The 25066-nt window shown below is 40.0% G+C and overlaps 1 protein-coding gene across 7 annotated transcripts in view; it reads right to left on the bottom strand.

The window, feature by feature from the left end:
- Positions 1 to 25010, bottom strand: part of SORCS2 (sortilin related VPS10 domain containing receptor 2) — a 548208-nt gene extending 523198 nt beyond the window's left edge. For 6 of the 7 annotated variants that reach the window (XM_042053480.1, XM_042053482.1, XM_042053478.1 and 3 more), the window contains exon 1: positions 24884 to 25010. In XM_042053480.1, the coding sequence (XP_041909414.1) occupies positions 24884 to 24913 (30 nt within the window). In that variant the 5' untranslated portion in view covers positions 24914 to 25010. Of the gene's footprint in view, positions 1 to 24006; positions 24477 to 24883 lie in introns of those variants that run through there. The other variant, XM_042053486.1, reaches the window with a different exon arrangement.
- Positions 25011 to 25066: the final 56 nt, after the last annotated feature.

Here is a 25066-nt window from a genome sequence, read left to right as displayed (position 1 = left end):
AATTCTGTGTAGTCAAACTGCCAGAATACAGATGCTGGCCACTGTAACAGAGCAAGCTAATTCAGCACTCACGACTGACCTGCAGAAAACACATCCTGTGATAGACACAAAGTTACTTTGAAATATCCATTAAATATTAGAGAGATTCAAAACATTGTTTCTCCTGCAATGTTTAATTTTCCACTAGTTTCCTGGTTTTCATTTCTTTATTTATTGCAGAAAACTGGATCCTGCATAGTTAGGAAAAATGACATCTTTTCCTTTTAATTTATCCCACAGCACAGACATTCAAGCTGGTGATTCAGCAGAAAGAAGGTCAATGTGCTAATGGAATCAATAAACTTAAGTGTGATGAAGTGACTACCACTTCAATTACTGTATAAACCATAAATCATTTTCAAATGCAAGAAATATCCTTCTATCAATAAACTATCTGTTTAAGCAATTGTTTAAAAATCAAAGTGTGATCTTGTAAACATTTTTGGACTCAGTTACACTGTACATCTCACTCGTAACTTCTGTCTATTCCTCATTGCTTATTCCTTGCTGACTTAGATTCAGTACAAAGTAAAGACAAACTGAAGGAGTATTTACAATTAGAAATTGTGGCAATGGTCTCCTGCTCCCCACTTCTTTTCTCTACTCCCTAGTCACAACTGGATGCTGTGACATTTCTCCCAAGAAAGCTGGGAGCATAGAGTCAAACCTGTGCCCACCCCAAGCCATTGGTGCTGTCCAGACATAGAGAGCACCATCTTCACACAAGCTCTCTGCAAGCTGCCAAACTCTACAGGCTGATCTCCTGTGCGCTGAAACAGACCAATGGCTAAATATTCCTGTTAAGCTCTACACACTGCATGGCCCTGTACAACATGTCTCTCACTCAGGAAGAAAAGTCACAAGCATTTTTTCTCACCCTGGGAGTTTAAAATATGATCCCTGGTGAAAGGAAGTCTTGTCTGCCCAAGTTAACAAAATACCATAGCATGATATAGCTGACCTGCTCTTAACAGTTCTCATTCCCCAGTGAAATATATCACCCACTCACTCTCTCTCAAACCCTGAAAGATGCTCGCTGGCACAAAAAGCAAGAGCAAGAAAATCCAGAGAGACTATTACTGATTAAGTACTGTATATACAGTGGCATGAGGATGCACAGCAACCCCTTAGATGCAACAAAAGCTTATCATCCTCCAGTCCAGGACAGATATGAGTTATTGCACAGAAAGAGATAACCACTGGCAACACTAATTATCTAGCCTGAAGCAGAACATACGTGGGATCACAAACTACTGAAGCATAGATTATTAGACAAGTGGAGCCAATGCTCTCTCTGTAAACTTTTTCTAAAGATCTGCTACAGCCCTGCAGGCAAAATAACAAGCATCAACTCTGCTTTTGGTGAACTCCTCTTTCCACATTATAGAACTTCAAAACTGTTCAAATTTGGGATTCCTCTGCACTTTGTGCCACAGAAATGCATGATAAGAAACTGTCTTTTCCCCGAAGTTTTATCTGGAGAGATTAAAAGCATCAAAATGAAAATAAAATGTAGGTTATCCAAGTCAAGGAAGAGAATGATTTCAGAACTTGTTCAAAAATCCAACCTGGTCGTAGTAAAGCCAAAGTGGGAAACTGAGCCTGATGACAACAGTATCACTATTCCCCATCACAAAAATCTCACACATCTCTAAATATACCTGCACATTCAACAGGACCCCACACTACCTCAGAGCTAAACTTCCTGACTCTCAAGAGAGGTGGCAGACTTTAAATCACAGCAGCAACTCCCACTGGCCCAAAGTCCTCTGCTATTTGTTTCCAGGTCCCAAATTATTTTCAGAGTCTCTGTTATATATTTATAAATTTCACCTTTGTTTCTTCCTACAACAAGAACACCATGAACTCCAAAAACTTCTTGACTGCATTAAAAAACAGTCCAAGCAGTAAAAATGTCAAGTCCAGAGCAATCTTTAATATTCAGGGAAACTACCTAAATGCCAAATCTTTTATGATGTCTTTTGAAGATCTGAGACCTCTTGCTTCTGGTACTAAAGTGCTTAGCCTTCCTTTAGCACTCTGGCTTTGTACTGTCCTTAGCTAACAAAGTCTTGGACCCTATCAGTGGTAATTCTCATATTACAATTCAGAGTGCTTCTTTACAACACAGGTCCCCCAGGACAGCATACACAACTGCTGATAAAGCTTCACTGACCTCTGAAAAAATACTTGGGAAATACAAAGTTCCATGCCTTCAGCATTTCAGTTTTCTCATTATTCATGGCAAGCCCTGTAGTTTTCAGTCTTTTCCTACCTAAGCCAATGCCAGTGGCAGTCTGTGAAACCTACTCAGCTTGCAAAGTAGAGCCTGCAAGACAGTGAGGCATTTTGCTACACATGAACTGCACCAGAAACTTCACCTAATGTTGTGTGAAGTTACCACAGCACTCCTGTGTGCAGAGCAGACACACTCTGCTCACTGGTGCCCCATGTTCCACTGGTTATTCTTCAATAGCCTTTCTTCAACAATTTCTTTGCACTGTCAGTAGCAATGGCTTGCTAGAAGCACTAGCCATGCTTCTTCTTTGTTCTGTTCAGCAAGCTATGCACTTCTATTTATCTGAAAAATCAGTTTAATTCTTATAGATATAAAGCTCCTTAATATTCTGTTATTTTTTCTTCTGTTCTCTGAATGTCTCTGCAAAAAATTCTGCAGTTCTGAGAGTTCAACCAATGTTTGGTTTTACCTTAATTCAGTGTTTGGTCTTGATAACACTTAATTTCATATAGCTCTCAGATGTTTTGAATTCATCAGCAGAAAGGGAATTGTGTAATCATCAGTGTTATCAAATCACATTTGTCCATTTTTCCTGTAAACACCCAGAAGGAATTTACTTCAATAAATTCCAGATACCTGCCTAGGAAGACGCAGGGACACTTAAAAGCTGTGCAGTAATAATAATAAAAGTGAGACGCCTATGTTGAATGCATTAACATCTGCTGAATATTATTACCTGCTTTACCGTAGCACCTATATGTCCTGCTCCAAAATCAAAACCTAAGGGACATACAAGGTACTGTTTCAGAAGCACAGATTTCACACTGGCCACATGGGAAAAGCAAGAGAAAAGGAAACATTCAACCAAGGCCACAGAGGTCATTATTTGTAAACATTTCAATGATCTTCTGTGGAGAAAAGAAAGGAGAGGTTAACCTGCAAAGTGTTTCAAGTGAGGTATAAGTAAGTATATATACACGCACAAGAGCTTCTAATTTTAACAGAACTTGTTTTTACTTGTGTACTTTGCTTACACATAATTTACCTATAAATGTCTATAATCCAGAAATGTATAATGAAGCTCATATAGGTTGAATAAATAAGGATGCAGAGGGAGATTTAAAAATTCCAGCAGTGCCAGGAGATTAAATAGAAGAAAAAAAGAAAAAACCAGATTACAGGAGACCGGGAGACTGCCCAGCAGTAAAAGTGAAGTGGAGGTGAAAGGGGATGTGGGAGGACATATGCTGTGTGCCCATATGCCAGAAAGGAAGAAAATCTAGAAAATGGCATGCAAAACCCAATGCCACTATGCAAGACTTGAAGTAGATACACTAATTCAAAGCAGAGTTTGCCATGAGAAGCAAAAAACACAGAAATACAAAAATTCCTATTTTTCTAAAAGATTAATCTCCTTATACATTATTTTAGTCAGCAAGAAAAAGAATTAAATTCATGGAGTTTACCAATAAAATGAACAAAGGTACCTAGAAGACCACAGTAGGAAGAGTGTGTTCCTGCCAGAGCATCACAGGACTAACGCTGATTAATTGGAAAGAGCCTGGAAGAGCACCATAAAAATGATGAGCGGTCTAGAAAAGCAGCACCAAGAGAGCAACAAGGAAAGGATGACAAAGTTAAGGTTATTAAATCTAAAGACATAGGAGAAGTCTAATAAAGGCTTTCAGAGATATTAAAGCTTGATGAAAACAGACAGGAAATAAACTTTTCTCCATATGGAGTGGATAGGGAAAGAAGTAAACTGAAGGAAAACAGATTTAAATCAAACATTAAAGAAAATAGTCTAACACATCTGTCCAGGTTCTTGTTATCACAATAAATCCTCTCCAGTTCAGTTCTCCACAAACAACTACAGTGAAACCAGCTGGGAGTGTTTGTACAAGTCTGGAAAAACTCTGTAGCAGCACTGCTACCCAGACAAACAGGTAGCAAACTGTACATTAAGGAATCTGTTTCACAACACTGCTCAGCAGTGAAGCTGCTTCCCAATGCTCATGTTTCTGTACTGCTCTGGCCACTTTTTCTCAGCCCCTTGCCTGTGTGCAATCTATCTCAGTTGCATCAGCACAGTGGCTGCAGAGCTGCACCAAGCAGCAGTACACTTAAAAACAACCTTGGGTTTGGACAGTTTAAGAGGGCTAGAACCTGGGAGAATGCAAACTCAACATACTGCAAAGCATCTAAACCCACCAATAGACAGGTGAACCTCAGCCACTTACATAAATGGGGCTTGCATGCCCCCGCTTGACACTCAGGAACTGCTTACATGAGATCCAGACTACAAGCTCTCATCCCATAAAACTGCACTGGGATTATACACTCACCACAAACTCACACGTTTTCTTATGGCTTTGCACCACCGTGCTTACAGGACTGTTTCATGCCCTATACAACTCTCCTGAGAACAACTAACTGGCTTTTCAATAATGAAAGTGGAATGCTACAATGACCTATTCTAAAATTAAAACAAAAACATTACTTTCTCCTAGATACTCCCAAGTAAATGGTTGCACTTACACTATTTTGCAGTAAATTTCAAAGCAAGTATCTTTTGAAACTAAACATATTATGACCATTAGCAATGCTAACACAATCCACATTAAATAAATACATCTACTACAGAACATAAATTAAAATCCCTTTCAAAATAGAAAGACATCAAGACAAATATTGGGGTTTATTAGGGCTATGGTTATAAGCAGAAGGTTGGCTAGCATTATCTAAATATTTAACCTTTTGGAGCTCATCGCCTAGAGTACAATGGTCAATGTTGTACAACACATGTAGGCCCTCAGGCCTTCCAGAACACAGTTACAGTGATTACAAAGCAGGTAGGTTAAATTTGTTGTCTAAGTAGCTTAGCAATTGACCCTGAAAGTAACTAAATATGAAGGCCCAGTTAATATTAAAGACATATAGATTACATTGGTAATACAGCTCTAACAAGCGGAACAAGAACAAAGAGTGTTGCCCCAAATTGCAATGACAGTCAGGTGAAAGATTCAGGAATCAAAACAAGGTCCTACTATATTGAGTTATAAGCTCACTCTCCTAGACCACAGATATCCCTCATTATAACTCGAAGACCTCATGTGGCAATTATTTTAGCCCAAATAAAACTTCTGCAGTGCTTCACTGATTTGTAATTCTTCTTGTAAGGAGAAGAAGTCATATTCCTTTGCAAACTGTTTAAATACTAATTATTTCTTTGCTGAACCCTGCAGTGAAACTCATCTCTAGAAGGGGCCATGTAAAAGCACTTCCAATATTTCTGCTGCCCAAAGAGCAATACTCTTCATTCGCTTCAGTGATTTTCTACCCAACAGGTACAACAGTGAAGTAATGAGCATTATAAAACTTAATACAGTACCATATATATTTTATGACTCTGTAGATCCAGATCAGAGAACATCCAGATTGTTTTTACAGAACTAATGCCAGGCACATTTCAAATTATTATGCATGCAATGATTCTAAGAAATTTATAACTCTTACCAAACTAAAATTTAAAAAAACATATAGCTGAGAAAAATAATCTTAAAAATACCAAACATTCCTTAAGGAAGTTAAAATTTCCCAAGGATTTTTAAAATAGATGCTACTATGAAAGAAAATAATATATATCAGAATTAAAAGTGGCTTAATAAGAAGGAATTTTCCCTAATGCAAGTATAAGACTTTAAAAATACATGAAAATGAAAAACCATCCACCTTGCTTTACTGTTTGTACAGTACAGCATTTAAAAAGCAATACCACGGAAGATGTAAAGCCACATGAAATCTCTGGATAAGTGACTGTAAAATGAGATTCCCTTATATCAGACAAACATCAGAAAAATAACTTTCCTGTGTAGATTGCCACTCTTTCCCTTCTGTTTACCTATGGTAACGTGATCACATAAATTTCCAAAGTATCCAACAACTTGATGATCTTTGATGTTGCCCTTATAACCAAAGAGGTGGAACAAGACTTCCGTATTTGACATTCAGATATAGAAAGATTCAAGTTACCTGCTGAAGGTTGAACAGAAAGCCTCTGGCAGCCCTGCAAACCAAAAGTGGTTCCTGAAGCCCAAGAGATTCAAAAATGACTGGACCCACCTTGTTTGCCATTTCTGCAGGAACACATTAAGGTACAACCAGGCAGCCCTCTGTAGAGAAATCACAACTCACCTGAAGTCTATTTTTGAGACAGAAACTATGGAAATGGAGGCTTACACTGTTTGCAGTCTGAGCAACAATTTCCTACTTCAGGAACTTACTGAGGAGAAAGATGGGCTGTGTGTCAGCTCTGGACCAAACAGTTTGAAAAAAGAGCCCAATGTCCTAATATCTTGATTAGAAAGCTGTTTAAAGTTTGTTCAACACTATTCATATGCATCAAACACTATGTTGTTTTTTTTATTCAATTTCTCTTCCTCAGCAGGAAGTTACAGCTTCCTGTGGGTGTAATCACAGAGAATTAGCTCAGTATTGGCCAAGTACAGCAGGGAAAGTTCATAGGAGCACAGTTCTCTTTGACAGCAGTGTCACAGTTGAAGCCAACATGAGTGGACAGGCTTCCCCAGCTCCTGGGGAGTTGTCCAAGGACAGCCCACCCTGGCCTCATTTAGAGAATATACTATGCTTTATTTGTATTAATCTGTGTTTTCAAAGAACAGCAAATCAAACTTTAAATCTTCAAACTATATAGGCAGAGTAAGTGCTTAACACAAAACGGAATTTCTGTGTGAAAAGAAAGTTGAGAACATACAGGCTTGGAAAGCACAAATTTCAACAGATCTTTCATATCTACGGTGTGCTGGTTTTGGCTGGGGTAATTTTCTTCACAGGGGCTGGTATGGGGCTGTGTTTTGGATTTGTGCTGAACACGGGGTTGATAATATAGAGATGTTTTTGTTATTGCTGAGCAGGGCTTACACAGAGCCAGGGCCTTTCCTGCTTTCCATATGGCCATGCTGGCAAGGAATTTAGAGGTGAATGGGAGGCTGGGAGGAGACACAGCCAGGACAAGTGACCCAAACTGACCAGTGGGACATTCCAGACCATGTCACATCATCCTCAGTATATAAAGTGAGGCAAAGAAGGAGGAAGTGGGGCTGCGGGGGACATTTGGAGTGGTGGCATTTGTCTTCCCAAGTCACCATTACCATGATGGGTCCTGCTGTCCTGGAGATGGCTGAACACCCGCCTGCACATGGCAAGCAGGGTATTAATTTTTTGTTTTTCTTTGCTTGTGTGTGTAGCTTTTCCTTTTCCTATTAAACTGTCTTTATCTCAACCCATGAGTTTTCTAGCTTTTACCGTTCCAGTTCTCTCCCTGATCCTGCTTGTGGGCGAGTAAGTGAGGGTTGCGTAGGGGTTGGCTGCCAGCTGGGATGAAACCATGACAGTCCTTTTTGGTACCAAATAAGGCTGTTGGGGTTTAGGAATGGCATTCTCCAATTTAGTACTCCCTCTAAAACCACGTACCACTCCCCTCCCCCATCCAATTGGAGGCACAAGTTGAGGTAAGAACAATTTACTGGAAATAACAATGAGGAAAAAATTAGAAAATTAATATTAACAGCAACAATATTAACAATAAAAGGTAGAAGAAAAGAAATTATTCACACAGAAAACCTCTCAATAATAGACAATATCAGATTGATCCCTCCACCATGTTTTCTTGACCAGAAGGAACCCCTTCTCCCCAGAAGGGATTCCCTTTCCCACACCCCTGGCAATGAGGTGAGGTGGTACAGAATAACTTCTGTGTCCTAGCCATGCCCCCTCCTGTCTAACCCTGTCCTGGCTGGAACCAGGACGTACGGTAAAGTAGTTTCATACAAGATCACTTATCTGAAGTCCAGTTTAGAATGAGCACCAACTCTTCAGGAAGAGGGGCCAGGAGACAGCCTGCTAACACTGTTCATGTTGCTTTTATGATCCACGTTTGACAGAATCCGCCTTGAATGCTGCCACCACCCTGAAGAATGACTAGGCCTGTCTAAGACTATATTCCACTATGGAATCCAGAAATCTATGATTCAATTATTCTGTGCTTGGACAAGTTTTCCACGTAGTCTATTTATACAGAATAGGAAATCTACTATTTCCACAGAAAAAGCTGTGGCCTTCCATTCTCACCACAATATCCCCTTCATATTTAAGAAAACAAATCAACATTCTTGAAGGCCCTGATTTCAGTGCAAGTTGCATGTCTTTACTTAAAATGTCATCTGGAAACTACTGAACATCCTCTCTTTCAATTTCTTACAGTATGTATCAAGCATACACAGGACTGGCCCAGGAATACATTGCAATACCGAACATAAGTGTGGTAAGGTGTGTGTTAACACAGCACAGCTATCCCAGCTGAATTTGCCTTGTAGATAAAGTATAAGCAGCACTGCTTAGTATGCTTCACAGTTGCCTCTAACAAGGTTTGAATGAAGGACAGAACAAATACAAACATAATTATCTTACTTCCTATTGCACTTAAATTTTGACAGACTGGAAATTGTCCAAATTCTCCTACTATTTTGTGGTTAAAATAGGAAAATCCAGTCTGCTACAAATGGAGAACAGTCCAATTAAACACATTTATTACTGAAAAATTGTCATCTCTGGAGCTGCCTTGAAGCATGATGCATCAACAAATTTGCCTGCTAAGGAAGCATCACGTATATAATGACTGAAGTTTGTGACATTAGCAAAGACCCTTCAAGAATGAAAAGTGATACAAATTGCTGCAAGCTTTTCTTTCTAAACTTCTGATTGTTCCTGAATATGACACAAATATAATCAATCTAACATACTCATTTTTCCAACATCTGTTAGGATCTCTTAAAAAGTCTGTCCTTGGGGACAATTTGTCACATCACAAAATGATGACATTTGTACCACGACATGCTGACATTATACTATCCTATCAACAAGTAAATGTCACTATTTGTGACAAACACTGCCCTATGACAACCTTTTGTTAAACTCTTTGATTCCATAGACAAGTATTTGACCATGTACTGCAAATAGAATCAATGACACCTTTGGGACCAAAGCAGAGCAAGTCTGTTCCCTTGTGTAAGCCAATGTCATCTTATTTGCTCCTAATTCTGTGGTACTAAGAATGCCACAAGTGCTACATGCTCTGATCCAGCAACACAAACCCCCTACCTCACCTAGGAACAAGGACAGTCTGAAGTGCAAGGAGTTAGGTCATTGCAATAGTCAAGCTAAATGAAGCAATAACAGAACTCTACAGTCAACATCTCTAAGTGGTAATAGGGAAGGATGAATCCAAATTAGCCTTCTAATTATTTTCTCTTTAACTTTACTATTTAAGCAATTACCTAAGTTACACAGTATAATGACCTGAAAATTTTTAGTACTAAACAGACTTGGTTTGCTGCACCACTGTTACTTCACCAAAAAAAGTGAGGGAAGAAAACCATGTTTTTTACCCATATAGATATAATAATGATGCCTGCTTGAGTGTCATTCCTCAGAATTATTAGCATGTATGTGATTCAGAAACTACAAAAAATTACAAATAGAATTGGTGCTGCTTTTGTTATCCGGATGAGCCTCGTGCTGTTACCAATGAGAGATGAGAGACTCCTAATGCTTTTGGGGCTTAAATACCTGTTAACTAACATGGTGACTAGTATGGTTGCATCATTAGCCCAAGGATCTGACCCAAAACACACTGAAGCTGCTGTGGCCTTTTACAGGCTTTGGGCTCAGTGACACCATATGGAGAACCCCTACTCTCACAGCTTGATGAGTGCAGCAGTGAGCTCAGGAGGCTGAAACTCCTCTATAGGGAGCCTTCTGCTACAGGGAAGTGATGAGGACTCAGGTCTCGTTTCTCTCTGCTGAATTGATTGCCTGTGTGAAGAGACTGATGCAGAAATCAATTCACTCATGCCAGCTGGTTTCCCTCTATCTGCACTGGTGGTAAGTTGATTGGGATATTAGTTTCCTTCAGCTGATGTGCCTTCCATATGTAATATGCTGACCCTAGTGGTGTTGAACACAGCAGCTAGAAAGATTAAATTAACCAATCCATAGAAAGGAAGGTAGAGGACCAAGAGAGAGTAAGAAAACAAAGGCAAAAACCAACAACCTTCTGCTCATGCTAAGAGGCTTGTTTCTTCTAGATAAATGCAATTATATAGAATTTTAGAAAAAACAAAATGAAGAGGAAGAACAGTAAGAAAGAACAGCATTGAATTCAACAATTAAAATACAATTCTTGGATTATTACTTGTTTCTGTTTACTTTTCTCCATTTTGTAGGCTCTTGCACCTCTTCCTTTCCATTACTGTTAACATTCCACTACCTGTGAGATAAATTAAAGCCAAGGATCCTACCATAATGGACAAAATTTAAGTCAATGAAATGGTGCTGCTTTACTCTAGCTGAGAAATACAATCATAGCTCGGGTTCCCAGGGAGTCTATAGATAGATCACTATAATTTAATGTTTTACTGATGTCCTTCAATACAATATTTTAAATGGAAAGAGAGCACTAGAAATCTCCATTTTAAAATTATTAACTATTTGTAAATAAGAATGAGCAAGATTTTCAAAACTCACCTTCAGCACTTCTTAAAATCTAGGAAACTTGATCATGCCTGTTTAATAAGCCATTTAAGCAATTTAAGACAAAATTATTGATTTCCTTTTCAAAAGAATCACCAATTTTTACTGAACAAAAACCTAGCTTAACTATGCCATGCAAACTTGGAACAAACAAGCAGAATTTCTTGTAGGTATCAAAACAACTTTATTATACAGCACACCAGAAGATCAGCTGTTTTAAAGTCAAACGCTGAGACATCAAAGGCATATTTTTATACATGGAAAGGGTGAGACACTTGAATACTCTCAGGTAAACTTCCATAAATTAAAAATGAGACTCACTTGTTGATAAGAACATACACTGTATTGGTTATGTACCAAAAGAGTAATGTCTTGAATTTAAAATTCATCCTGGCTTAGATGAGATTGTCCATTTAATGAACATTTATTCAACTTCAAATAACCAAGGAAAACTTTCAGGATACTTTGTACTTTTTGCATATGACAGCACCATCATCCACCTGTCTAAAAAGATGCTTTAATAAATTCCATGGAAACAAAAAGACGTCTAATACTGCTTTTGCCAAGCATCTTTCTTTCCAGAAACAACATTCACTCAAGTGAATAACACTCTTTAAACTACCCAAACTGGTGAGAAACTTACAATAGAAAAAAGAACCCTAATTTGTAAATTGTGTTGATAGATCTACTTCTTACTTTATATAATTTGTCTGAATTTAAATACTATTTAAATCAATACAGAATCAATAAATGGTTTTAAAATTCTAAATTGTAGAGACAAAGCCACAAAATTTAAATCACTTAGAGAACATACCCCAAAATTTGGGCTCATTTAGCTTTATGGAAAGGATAATAGAAATCCAGTACTATCAAGTACATGAGCTCATCTTCCCTCTCATTTCATGTTTACAAACAAGGTGTTTCCTGCACCTGAGAAGCTTTTACAGTTACCCCTGAGCCACAAATCACTGTTGGCCAGAAAAGCTGTCTGGTGAAGGATCACAAAATTTTCATCTGAATCTGATGTTCTTCCCTAAATATTCACAGGTCTAGTCTAGTACAGACATTCTCATGTTCTTCTTAGAAGTCATTCCCATAAGACAGTATCAATTTCGTGTTAGATAAAAGCACTCTAAATCTGTTCATCTTCTTTCAGTCCATGAACTGCAGTGACTACACAGCAAGTGCACTTGCAATAGAGAAATAAGATATGCCAGAAACCAAGACCTTACACGTTTCTGCTTTTGACTCCCATGTTTTCAGGGCTCTGATAAAGCCACAGAGCTTGGATACATGAGATGCAAAGTTTCCTCCTGTGACAGCTTCAAACTCATTTGCTGTCTCTGCTTTCCTCAGCTTGCATTTGTTTCCAAAAGAAGCTTCATTCATTTAAATTCCTGCAATAAGTAACAGCTTGTAAATATTTAATTTCATTTAAAGGAAAAAGAATTCATTGTCTGTCCATTGCAAAAAAGTAATAATGGGGCATACTTGGCAAAGTCACACCTCAGAATGACATCACCCAATTATGAGAATGACGTGCACTAATATCTGAACTTAATCCAGACAATAAAATCCACGGTAATAGACATTTCAGAAGCTCTGTTTTGCTCACAATACCTCTTCTATACACTAAATCTAACACTGAATAGATTATGATTATTTTTCAATTAAACCTGGGTGAGCAGCCAAGTCATTTCAAATTCTTATTAGATGGCATGTGCAGATTACAGAACTGGAAATGGAATTTTGAGTATTTCATTTCTAATTATGATTATTAAACTCACCTGGAAGCTTAACACGGAAACAGTGTATTTTGTAGTATGTGCCCAATCCAAAACAAACCCTAGGTAGGTTTAAGAGATCTCTTCAAACAGTTGATTTGGGGCATTAGGTGAAATACACTGCTCGTGGGCCAGTTTCAACTAAGATGATGTATTTTGGGGACAATTGTTTTTTAAACATCTGCTATTGCTATGCTCTAGAGCTAGAGATCCTGCCATGAACACAAGATTTCCTTAAGCAATGCCATGCAGTCTGTCCAATTCTACACACAATATGTGATCAAGTGTGAACATCTATTTTCACTGGAATGGCAAACCCCAAACTGATGACATGTCAGTGTCATTACAGTGTCTTTCAAGATCTTTTTTTTTCAGATGGAAGGGGGAAGATGATGCTATTCAAGCCCTCAGGGGTGAGAAAGGTGATTCAATACAGAGAAGGAAATGAAGGGAGAATAACAAAGGAGAAACACAGAGACAAAAGAAGGAGGAAGGAGGAATGAGACATACAAAAAAGCAGACGGGAAAGTAACAGAAACAAAGGACAGCTGCAGAACTTGCCTAAAGGGGAGCAGAGTTTCTGACTGACTGATAGGGACTGTGACAATTAGGTTCACTTAATAAATACAAGTCTATTTAGGGGCTGCAAAAAAATAAAAAGCATGCATATTTTGTGCAAACCATCCACATACAACAGACTGTGGATCAAAGACTATGAACTCTTTATATTATTCCCTGGCACAGAGTCTACGCCTAAATGTGAATTTCAGTGGTCTCAGCTCAATGGGCTCAACTCCTGAGCTACCAATCCCTGTGAAACATCACACTGGGCTGAGCTCTGCTCCCTCAGGGAAGCCTTGATGTACTTCACAAAGTACAGCAATGCAATAACCAGACTTGCTGGCAGTTTCTGCAAACAAGATAAAAATTACATCCTTCTGTAGCTTTACATTCCCATCTTCAGGAACAGTCTCTTCACAGTCATGAACATTAGAGCCAAGATGTAATCCCTCACAATAATATGGACATTGATTCAAACAGGAAGTGGAGGCTCTTCTTTTCATGCAGCTCGTGTTCATAAAGCATTTCTAGCCTCAGAAACACACACAAAAGCAGCCTGAACATTCCTGTGTGCTTGCAGACTGATCAAACTAAACCAAGTCCACGTACTGATGAAGAAGCTTGTCTTTCATTCAATTCTTATGTTGTAGCAGTTCATGCCAGTTTAAGAAGTGCCTTTCTGCAGTTAACTAAACCACCCCAAAAAATTATATTGATAATTTACCAGCTAACAACCCAGTTCTCACATGGATTATATATGGTAGTCTGATATCAGTCATCTCCCTCCCAAGGGTTTTTAAATCAAGAAATGGAACACAGAGCACAAAGTGCTTATATAATAAAATTTTAAAATTCTCTCTTAGGGTTCTCCAGGAGCAATAAGATTATTAAAGGTTCAAAGCCTTCTAAATGAAGCCCACTTTATAAAGAAACATCTGGTTTAAAGCAGTTGGAAGATGAGGAAGAAAGGAAGGAAGGAAAAGAAGACCTTGTTAGTGGACCTCAGAGCTCTGCCCAGTGGCCCTTGAGAGATTCTGCATGAACATATGAATTTCATTATGAACTGAAAATTGTTCACTGAGCTACATCCTACAATTTTTAAGCAAAGGTGCCTGATTCAGCTTATATGCAGGGAATGTGTTCCTTCTGCATCTTCCTTCACAGAAGCTGATAGGAGCCAATAACTTTATCAGTGGATCAGAAAGTGGGTTTCACAGAGCTACAAAAATGCTTTCAAGTGATGTGCAACACATTTTTTTGCTTCTCTTCTTTACAGTGGTTTTAGACAGTGTTAAGCAATAGTATCTGTGACCCAAGAGAAATTTAGTAAATTGATAGTGGGCTGCTTGCTCCAAAAATATGGACACTTTTGCTCTATCCACATATCCTCTTCCCTCCTGCATGTGCTCAGTAGCACCTCAGTGGATGTCACATACAAGAGAGGAAAGAAGAAACTCTGTATTCTTTCATATTTGTTTTTCCTATCAGGCCAGGAAACTTCAAAAAGAAGAGCATCAGATCTCAGCTGACTCTGCCAGTATTGGCCTCCCTCATCCAGGGAGAAAGAAAAGCTCAGAACCACTTATAGTGGTGGCTTCCCAATTTTCTACACCAAGCATCAGTACAGTGAACGGCAGCCAGAGAGTTCACTCTGTAGTCTGTCACTGGTGCTCAGGACACAGCTCTCACTCTGAAGCCACCCTACTCCCAGCATAAATGTTTTGCATTGTTTCTGTTCAGCTTGTACTTCTCACTCAGGGCAAAGAGCATATTTCGAGACTGCTCTCAAGGAAGCTGAGACCTTTTAACATGTTTGCCATTTTGTGGTTGGGTAACAGGCAGGGAAACACAGGAAACCACTGATTAAAAGCCAAACAAATTAGCAAAATAAGAAATGGCCTTTTACATCAAAAGCTGCAACTTTGATGAAGTCCTACTGCCTGTGTGGAGGCATCTGTGCTTGGGAGAAGAAAGCTTTTTCTATGCTCTAACCTCATGAAATACTACAATAATGAAGATTCCAAAGCCTATGCACAGCAATTAAACTAGTGCAGGTTACAAGACTAAAATGAGAGACGCCAGAAGGAATGAAGTTCACTTAGCACATGCGCAGACCAGTGTGAGGCAGCCACATCTAATGTGAATGCTTACAGGGCCCCAAAAAGTTCAGAAAGAGCACAGAGGGATCCCTCCCAAAACCAGCTGGGAAGTTAGAGGCAGAAGTTTACTGATACCAACCTGCCATGGAGTAGGATACTGGAGTTTCTTTAGTTAAGAATCATCAAGATTGGAGCCTGTAAGTACAAAGACAAATGCAGAGCAGATCCTAATAATCCGATTTTGACTTCCTTTTCCACCGGGGAAATCACTGCAGGTTGAGGTGAAGTGGGCAAAAGAGCACTAGTGTTTCTATGACATCCAACTGCATGCACTTCAGCATCACCAGCCAGCTCCGTGAACATCTCCAGGCATTTGCTGCTACAAATCTCCCTGGAATTCACCTCATGAGCTCTGCAACAGGCTGATTATTGAAACACTGCATATGTGCACTACAGCTGTTTGGATGCCCATTGACTGGTGGTGGTAATTGACAGTAAAGATCTCTGTGCACCCAGAAAGTAATCCACTAATCCACCTGTTCGTAGCACATGCTGCTTTTGTCTGGTTTATTTCTGTTTTTATATCTCATCCATGGAGCCCTTCAAAAACAGTGCATAAAATAGAGCAGCCCATACTAAAGGGGTTCATGAGATCCCTCAGGGTTATACTCTTATCTCTGCCTATGTTAACACTGGTGCCTACTTAGGCTGAACCCCCAAAACAATACCTGGGAGCATAAAACAAGGGCTGAGAGAAGTGTATTCTGCTCTTCATAAATGGCAAGATTTAACAAGTGCTGCTGCAGATTTAGATGCTTTAGACTCACAGACAGTTCCAATCCTCTGAAAAGACCAAGTTACAAGGCATCCTTCTGCTAGCAAACACAGGAAAAATATCTTATTGTACCCCTTGAGGATTTTATGGCAACCTACTACCCCTGATACAATTGTGTTTTCAATGAAGAAACAACTATTTCTTCAGAATCAGTCACATTTACCACTGTGAAACAGTGCTGAAAGCCCAAAGAGTGATTCCAACATACTCCTCTCACCCTGCAGCTCCATCCCCTTGGGCATCTGTCTTGCAGTGACAATTTTTGGTGGAGGGAAGCATGGGAATGCATTAATTGTAAACAGGCTCTTCTTCAACACCTGAGGAAAGCAATGTTTCTCCACCACAGCTCAGTTAGGAAGGCCAAGCTGAGCACTGATAAAATTTACAGGTGGAACAGCTCAATTCTCAATCACCATCATCATTATTTATTGGTATTACACAGCATCTAAATGCTACCAACTCAGAGCAGAACCCCAGTACACATCTTGCTCATACACTTGCAGGGGGAAGACTGCTCTTTCCCTGTTGCACTTTCAGTCCAGGGGCCAGACAAGAAACAGTAACACTGAAAAAAAAAAAGGTGTTTTCACAGAGTGTAGCTTGCCATCTGCTAAAACTGAACACGCTGGCCAGTAAACATGGGCCTACTGTTCCACAGGAGTAAGGACACATCACAGGGGTTTGTGCTTCCAGATACGCTGCTGCAACACTCATGGAGTTTAATGTGCCTCCAGTGATAAAGAAACAAAGTTCATAAAGTGAATGGGGGGAAAAAAACATCAAATACACCTACTTCATCTACTAGAACAACCTTTTAACCATGTTACTGCACAGAAACCACAAAAAATACCTTTTTTGCTAATGACTAAATTATTTGTTTTTATGACTTCCCTTTAGAAAAAAACCAAACCTATTTACTGTGCTGTGATTTTCTTTCCAGGAAAACAGATAATCACAAGGATATTGGAGCAATTAGAAGGATGTGAGAAATGAACAATAATCTCTGTAAGTACATTTCTAAAAATGTGCCTGTCAGATACACAATAGACAGGTACTATTATATCTAGGTACTGTCCTATCCAGGTGGTGCAATTAAAGAACTAGCAAAAATGAGCTATAAAAGAAAAGTTATAAGGTCAAAATAAACGTTATTCAGCAAAATAGTTATTAGTCTACAAGAGTAGAAAAAATAAAAGCACTGAGAAAGAAGCATAGTTGTTTCATTATACTGCTAAACAAAGACAGAAAAATCATATTTAATACAGGTTAGATTTCACTGATACTGTTTTTAGTCACACAATCTTAAGATCGTTCAATGATCTTGAAGTGCCAGAGTCTAGGCATTTAAATTAAACTGGACTACATATTAAAAGGAGCCCTGATCAAAACAAACATCAGAACAAGCAGACCAGTTTGCATGACCTGTGACAGTCTTTTCTTCTCTCATTCCTGGGCTGTACTGTGAAACAGTCAAAGGAACAAAGAAACCACAGATGTGATTTTCTATAGTCCTGTCTCTTTTAGGTGTTATGGTAACAACCATTACTTTAATATCAAAGTGCAAAGCTAATTTTTAGTCAAAAGCCATCCTAAAAGATAAAGTATTATTATTCTCACCTTGCAGGTGGGAAACTGCAATATCACCTATGTAAGGCAAGTGGTATTTCAGAAGATACTGGTGAGATAACAGGCAAAGTTCTTTGGCACTACTATTCAGCTTCAATTTAATCCAGCAGCTGTTCATTTGGAACCTCATGCTCTGTCTCTGGCCAAGCATTAAATTTCCCCCAGGCATCACCATGACCACCTCAACTCTGCTTACAGCTCGCAGACATGGTGACGGGGCTGCGCAGAGCATCACCAGCTCTGCCGAGGGCTCTCAGTCCTGCAAGACAGCAGCACCTCAGCATCTCTCCTCTTTCCACAACAGCCTCATCCAGGGCTGACGACATCCAATAGGATTCATAAGCAAAACACTTCTCTACATATCGCACGGAAGTCAGCAAGTCCAGCAGATATGCCAAACTTTCTCAAGCATGCCTGTTAAGATTGTCAGAGACCATCCCTATCTCCTTCCTACTGCAGAAGTCCAAGCTTAGACTTAATGGCTGAATCATAGAATCACAGAATGGTTTGGTTTGGAAAGCACCATAAAGTTCATCTAGTTCCAACCCCCCTGCCACAGGCAGGAAACCTTCCACTAGACCAGGTATCTCAAAGCCCCATCCTGCCAGCTCCAGGGATAGGGCACCCACAACTTCTCCAGGCAACTTTTTCCAGTGTCTTGCCACCCTTGCAGTGGAGAATTTTCTCCTTCCTAAAGAAGGAAAGGCATGGCAAAGGATCCCATCCATTATTTCTTTAAAAGTGGTTTTGTAATTGGTGATTTGTTAGAGTTTTAAATGATTATTACCTGGACAGAGGTTGGGGATGGGAATGTTTGGTAAGGAATGTGAGACTTTGAGAATAAAAATGCTGAAGGAATGTTGCAGGTCATCAAGTTGAATTCTGAGCTACAGCAAGGAATTGTATACTGCAGAATACTTTCAACGTATACTTTCCACATTTGCATAAATGAAGTTGAGTTTTCAGAACATTGAAAGATCCCACTTGACTGTACTGCAGATTCTCTCTCCTTTATGGGAACAACCTTTGGTCGTAACTGACACAATCATAAAATATTATATTTGGACAGGCAAAAGGCTTGGCATAAAAGCTTCTGTAATCTAGGCAGTTTCATGTTTTAAATTCATAAAGTGGTACATACCTTACAGAGCTTGCCATTTTAGCGGAACAATCACTAATTTTATGAAAAGCTCATCATTTTCCCCTTCTGTTCTTTCAAAAGGGATCTACTACTCTACTGAATTTTAATAAAGTCAAAAGGGATGTCTTCATTTCTTTCTCCAAAGATCTTTATCGGTAGATTTCTAAGACCATCGAGCTTGGGAAGAATGCATTTTGTTCCCACTGTCATATGTGAACTGCTATCCCCAGACTAAACACATCCCTAATTATTGTTTGGTTTATCACACACATGTAATACATCAGCAGTATCAGAGCAAGGATTTCAATCTGGTGTCTCTCTTGAGTGTACATTGCTAAATTTCCCTCCTAGATTTAAAGTGAGCTTGTCCCAACGTTGGAACAGTAGTATTGCTATAATAGCTTGCTCCTAAGCAAACCAGATAATGCCAGTTAAACCAGCAAACCAGGTAAAACCAGGTATGGCTGCAGGTGTGGAGGGCTGTTCATGGTGGAGGACTTTGAAGCATGTTTGAAATACACATTTACTAATTAATGTATCCATTTTAAGTGTCTGCTTAGGGGATGAGAAGAGGTTCTCTCTTTCCTTTAGCAGTGGGAATTTGCCAAAATGTGGAGAAAGCTTGCAGGCAGCAATATGACTTACAGCAAGATGTAAGGCTGGTAGAGAGGGAAAACAGTGGTAGAAGCAAATAGATGAAGTAAGCCAGAAACTTTATACCATTAAAAAAGAAAAAGGAAAAAGAATTGTTAAAGTCCTGAGTTACTTTAATCAGATTAAAATCATTCTGCTTTCCATGTGGGATTCTGCTGTTCCATTCAAATATGATTATTGGGTTTGGTTTCTATTTGTTTTTATAATCACACTATCATCTCAAGGAATTTTAAGAAAAATGCTCCCTATGGGAAATCTACTTTTCATTTTGTGATATATCTGCCATTTATCAAAGGTTTGAGCTGTCAGGATTTTTGACCTCATGCTCCCTTTAGTTTCATAAAACGTAGTCTGACTACTCTGCAGAAACACCACCCAAACCTTACCACAAATGGACTTTTGCCCAGTTTGCATAGATAACTACATTTACCATTACAGGTAATGCTACAGTAATATTGAAGTCAATGCTTTTTATAGTTTTCCTCACAATTTATTGCAAACTGAACAAAACAGAAAACCAATTAAATAAAATATCTGTCAGAAGAATACATGTAGTGATCACTAGGCTCTGCAAATCATATATGGTGAAACTGTATCAAAAAGAGTAATAGTTTCTAAATTAAACAAAGTATCTGTATATCAAATATAGACAAGTCTGGATCAGCTGAAGTTTTTGTGTGTAGCAATATCTGTAGACATGCAGTAAATCTTCCTTTCTGGTAAGTTGCTGCTAAATATTTAAGACTTGGAAAAAAATGGTGTGTATATTTACATTTATTTTCCTTAACAAAGAGCTACATGTTTATGGGGGATCATGACATCAAGTTACTGGACAAATAAGCACGTGCATGGATTTAATATTTTGCCAACAAACAAAAAAAGGAAATACTGGCACCATGAAACTTCAGACTTGGAAGTAGCTGGCCAAAGTCCTGCTCACAACACTTTAGCAGTCTGCACACAGCATGAAGAGCAGCCCCTGAATCAAAATCAATTGTGAATACGAGTGTCATTCTCCCTCTGTTTCTGCTTTGGCTTTGATTTTTTTTTTTTTTTTTTTTTTTTAATTGGCTAGTATTAATGCAGAATGGGAATTCTTCAGGAGGGTCAAAAAGAATAGAGTTTTGTAAACAAAGTTGTTTATCTAGCACCAAAAAAAACCTCTTGGGATGACTAAGGTCTCTCCTAAGGAAAAGTAGGATTTTTAAAAACTGTCACGAATTGACTATTTTTCCCCCAAATCAGAAAAGCTAGCATATTTTTTAGTACATCTGGGCACATGCATGTTTTAGCTTAACACACTAAGGGCAATTCTTTTAGCCTGCTACTTGTATATATTCCAATTCTCAATGTTATTTATCAGTTACACGGATGTCAATTACTTGCCCTTCCCACAGTAAATGGTGTGTTGCACCACCCACCTGTCATGTCTTCAGTTTATGATATTTTAAGACTGGTAGGAAAATTAGTTCCACTTGCATGAGCCTTTGTTTGAAAGTAAGACCTCACAACGGATTTCTGTGGGCGGAGGGGACGGAGAGCAGAAATACTAATTGCAGGAATTCACTAACCAGCCACACTCTTGCTGTGACAAGTACTGGCTTTGCAAGACCTGCATCACCAGTGACAGTTTTGACTATAAATCCCACTGCCAAGAAAGGTTGGAGACATGCTTCTCGTTTATAGGATTTGTAAATAATTATTAGAGTACAAAATAAAGTAATGAGAACACAAAGCGGGAAGCAATTTGCATCCCTCCTGGTACAGTTCTCTCTTGACAAAGCAAGGAATTGTACCCTGATCTTCCCAGTGATTCAAGGCCACTTTACAATCCATGCAACCACATCCTCTGCTTTGCCATCAAAGCGACCATTTCTCTAACTCAAAAAACTAACAGCATTAGAAGAGGATAATAAGTAAACATCAGACTTCTACAGTACAGAAAAGAAGAGGGAGGAGAGAGGATCAGTTTAATTTATAGCCTCCCTAGTTTCTTTCAGGACATCTCATGCAACCAAAAATCTCATGCACCTAGCAATGCAGCACAGGATGATTTACATGACACAAATTATTTTTTTAAAACTCCATCTGCACATCAACCTAACCTCTGCCCCTCTCACATTGATGTATTTGCCCTTGATCCACACTCCATGGTAGCACTTTCAATGAACTATTCATGCAGGTGAACATCCCTGAGAGATGCAGCTGCCCCCTCCGCTTTTTTTAGTTGTCTCTTCATCATGGAGCTCAAAGGAATAATCCTATTGCATATTTCTTCTTCATTTACTAGGTGAGGTGTTTAGGAGGATATGTGGTCATCTGGAGCTCATCACTGTCAGATTTTCAGCCACACAGCTGTAAAGGGCAAAGAAACTAGTTTAGCTCCTTGGTTTACAAAGTGCCAAGTACCTCCAATGAGGTGCCAAATGTGTGTGGTGACACTTCAAGATTGCTGAGTGCCTCCTGAGGTTCTCAGGGCCTGATCCAAAACCCCACTGTAGGAAGGACAGCCCTCCCCTTGGCTGCAATGCACCTGGGACAGAACAGAGATCCATGACTCAAGCCTGTGCTTCCAAGGCAAGGAAAAACTTGCCATAGATTTAAGAACACAGAATAAGGTGGCAGTTTTGAGAAGCAGTGGATGTTAGCGTTCCTACCTCCAAACAACCCAGAGTAACATAAATAAATGCATACATATCTACTTAAACAAATAGACATTCAAAACTACCTTAAATATGTTTGGGATCAGGTGTTCATTTTCAATTTTTTTAATATAATATACAAGCATGCAGCGAAATTCTCTTCAATCCCCTTGAGCCCATCCTGTTTCCTTTGAGCTTAATGTATTTCTTCCATGCCTTAAAAAAAGAAAGAAAATGAAAACAAAAAAAAAATATTCTACAAACTGTCTTTACAAATAATTTTTCTCTGGACGCCTTTGTTAAAATCAGCTCTTCTTCTGGAAGCATGCAATAAAACAAAGCTAACTAAAAAGAAAAGATGCTGAAAAAAATGCTGACAGTCATACTGTAAAACATCCTGTGCAAAGACTGGCTGCTTTAATTTGGGTTAAGGCAGCAAAGAGTCCTTCATTACCAGGTCACTTGTTCAAATACAGTCTTGGTTGACAGTAATCACCCAATGGCAGGCAGAGTGAGCATCATACTTTATAAGTAACTCTGCAAAAGTATTTTTTATTGAATGTATAAATAATGTAGAGAACATCCGCAGGCATTCATGAAGAGTGCGTCATCCTGCAATAATGAATTAGTAGATAGCAACTAAGCAAACAAAAAAAGAACTAAGTTGCAGCAAAGACTATAACCACTTTCATTTCTTCTGACAGTTGCCATTTATCTTTGCTTTTGAAGAGACTACGTGGTAGTATTCTAGTAAGTGAGCTGTAGCATACTGTGAAAAAATAATAACATTTTAGCAATACAAGCCCTCACTGCAGCATCTGTTATTAAATCTTTGCAGAGAGGCGAGGCGAGACCGCTAGTCATAACTGTGGATTAGCAAGGTTCTACTGTATTCATTTTAGAGTGCAGAATGCTGTGCATGAAAGCTGTTACTTGCCTTCTATGTCAAAAAATGAACTTATGCCAACTTTTTAATATTGAATTTTTCAAGGAAGCTGTCCTAACAGCCTGCGAGCACTGTCCACAAAAAAACGGCAGCAGTCTAATAGCAGAGAAATGGAGGAAGGACAGAATCAGAATAGCTGATGCTGCTGATTTGCAACACTTTCTTTTCACAGAAAATGACCATCATCTTACACTTCCTTCCTGAGCAAATCAAAAACTGCCTTTGAAAGTGTCAAGCTTTATGATGCTGACTTCAACTCTGACACCTGATTATACAACAGCATTAACATAAGCGCTCAGCATGCTCCAGGGAATCACTGCATCCTCATAAGTGGAGCCTTAGCAGCTCCACATCCTGGCTGACTCCCTAGCAAAACAGGCAAAAACTCAGGACTTCAGGTCCTAGAAAAAGGATGATAATTCACATACTTATGAGAATTATAACACACACACGCACACTCTGAACTGAGCCAAGTTTAAGTAAACTTTATACTAAATTCACAAAGTTCAAGCAGACTCAGAGCTTAGCTGAACTGTTGTAAAAATGCTCAGTTTTCCAGAAACACTAAAATCCTCCAGGAGAAAGTTCATCTTAAGCCTTCATAACGATATTTTCCTGACTATGAAGTTACACAGACAGTGCAAGGTGCTATGTAATATTTACCCATGACGCCCACTATTATGATATAATGTTTCAGTGAAGAATAAATTAGAAGCAGCAAATCTCTGAAACCACCCGTGCGAATACACAACCATTAATGGATCAATACATAAAGAAGTGAAGACTAGCTGATATTGAAAATTAGTTTAAAAAATAGTAGGGGCACTCACCGTGAGAGTTGCTGTCTAAACTAGATAAACAATAAAGGCAAGACACACTGTTTTAGCTGTGTAAAGTTGTGAACACTGATGCTCTAATGAAGTATCACTGGTCCCAGCGCACGATTTTTATCCACCGATGTGGCTGTAAAAGCCCCCTCGGAGAGCTGCTGCTATTCCGGACCTTTGCGGGACGCCCTTAAGCTCCTGCGGCGCCCGGCGGGGCCGTCCCGCTCTCTCCTGCTGCTCACATCACCTCAAGCCCAGAGCTGCGTTTTATTTCATTTTCTGTTTTTTTCGGGTTTTTCTTTCCCTGGCGCTTGCGGAGGCAGAGAGCGGCGCGGATTACACGGGGATGACTGAGTCGCGGTGAATCGATTAAGCCTCGACAATTTAATCTGGGACTTCATGCGGGGCTGGAGGAGATAATCCCCGCACCGCAGTTCGTCCCTGCCTCCCCTTTACCCGGATACCCTGGCACAGACCCGGGGGCACACCGACCGCACAGGGACGCCGCCTCGCCGGTCCGGAGCCAAGCCGCCCTCCTCCTCCTCCTCGCAGCGCGGCGCGGAGCACACCGCGCACCCGGCGCCTCTGCAAGATGCGCGCTCGCAAACTTTCCAAACTTCTGGGGAAGTGGAGAGGGGTACGCGGGGCCGGCCCGACCAGGGCGGCGCTTCGCCTCCCGGCGGCACCTCACCGTCCGCAGCACCCCGAGCGCTGCCCGCGGGGACTCCCGCGCCCCGGGCCGGCCAGCGGGAGGCGGGAGCAGCGCGCTCCGGCCGCACCGAGGCCGGCGGAGCGCAGGTTCCGCCCCGCAAGTTGGAAGAGCAAAGCAATGGCAAGGGCAGGGACCCCAAACCCCGCCCGCACTGCCCCTCGCACTCACGCTGCTGTTCTCGCCCGTCCAGTGCACCATCGCCTGGTTGTGAGACGCGTCCCCTTTCAGCACGAAGGAGGTGCTGATAAGGGAGACCTGCTCCCGGCCGGCCGCCAAGGATGCTCTCCTGGAGCGGCTGCTCCCCGCCGCCGCCCCGCCACCGCGCCGCGGGTCCGGGGGGCTGCGCGCCCT

Source organism: Corvus kubaryi, unplaced genomic scaffold, assembly GCF_017639235.1.
Source record: "Corvus kubaryi isolate FWS band 111438036 unplaced genomic scaffold, C.kubaryi_AGA036_p1.0 split1-131, whole genome shotgun sequence".
NCBI lineage: Eukaryota > Metazoa > Chordata > Aves > Passeriformes > Corvidae > Corvus > Corvus kubaryi.
This window is presented reverse-complemented; position numbering and strand designations above follow the sequence as displayed.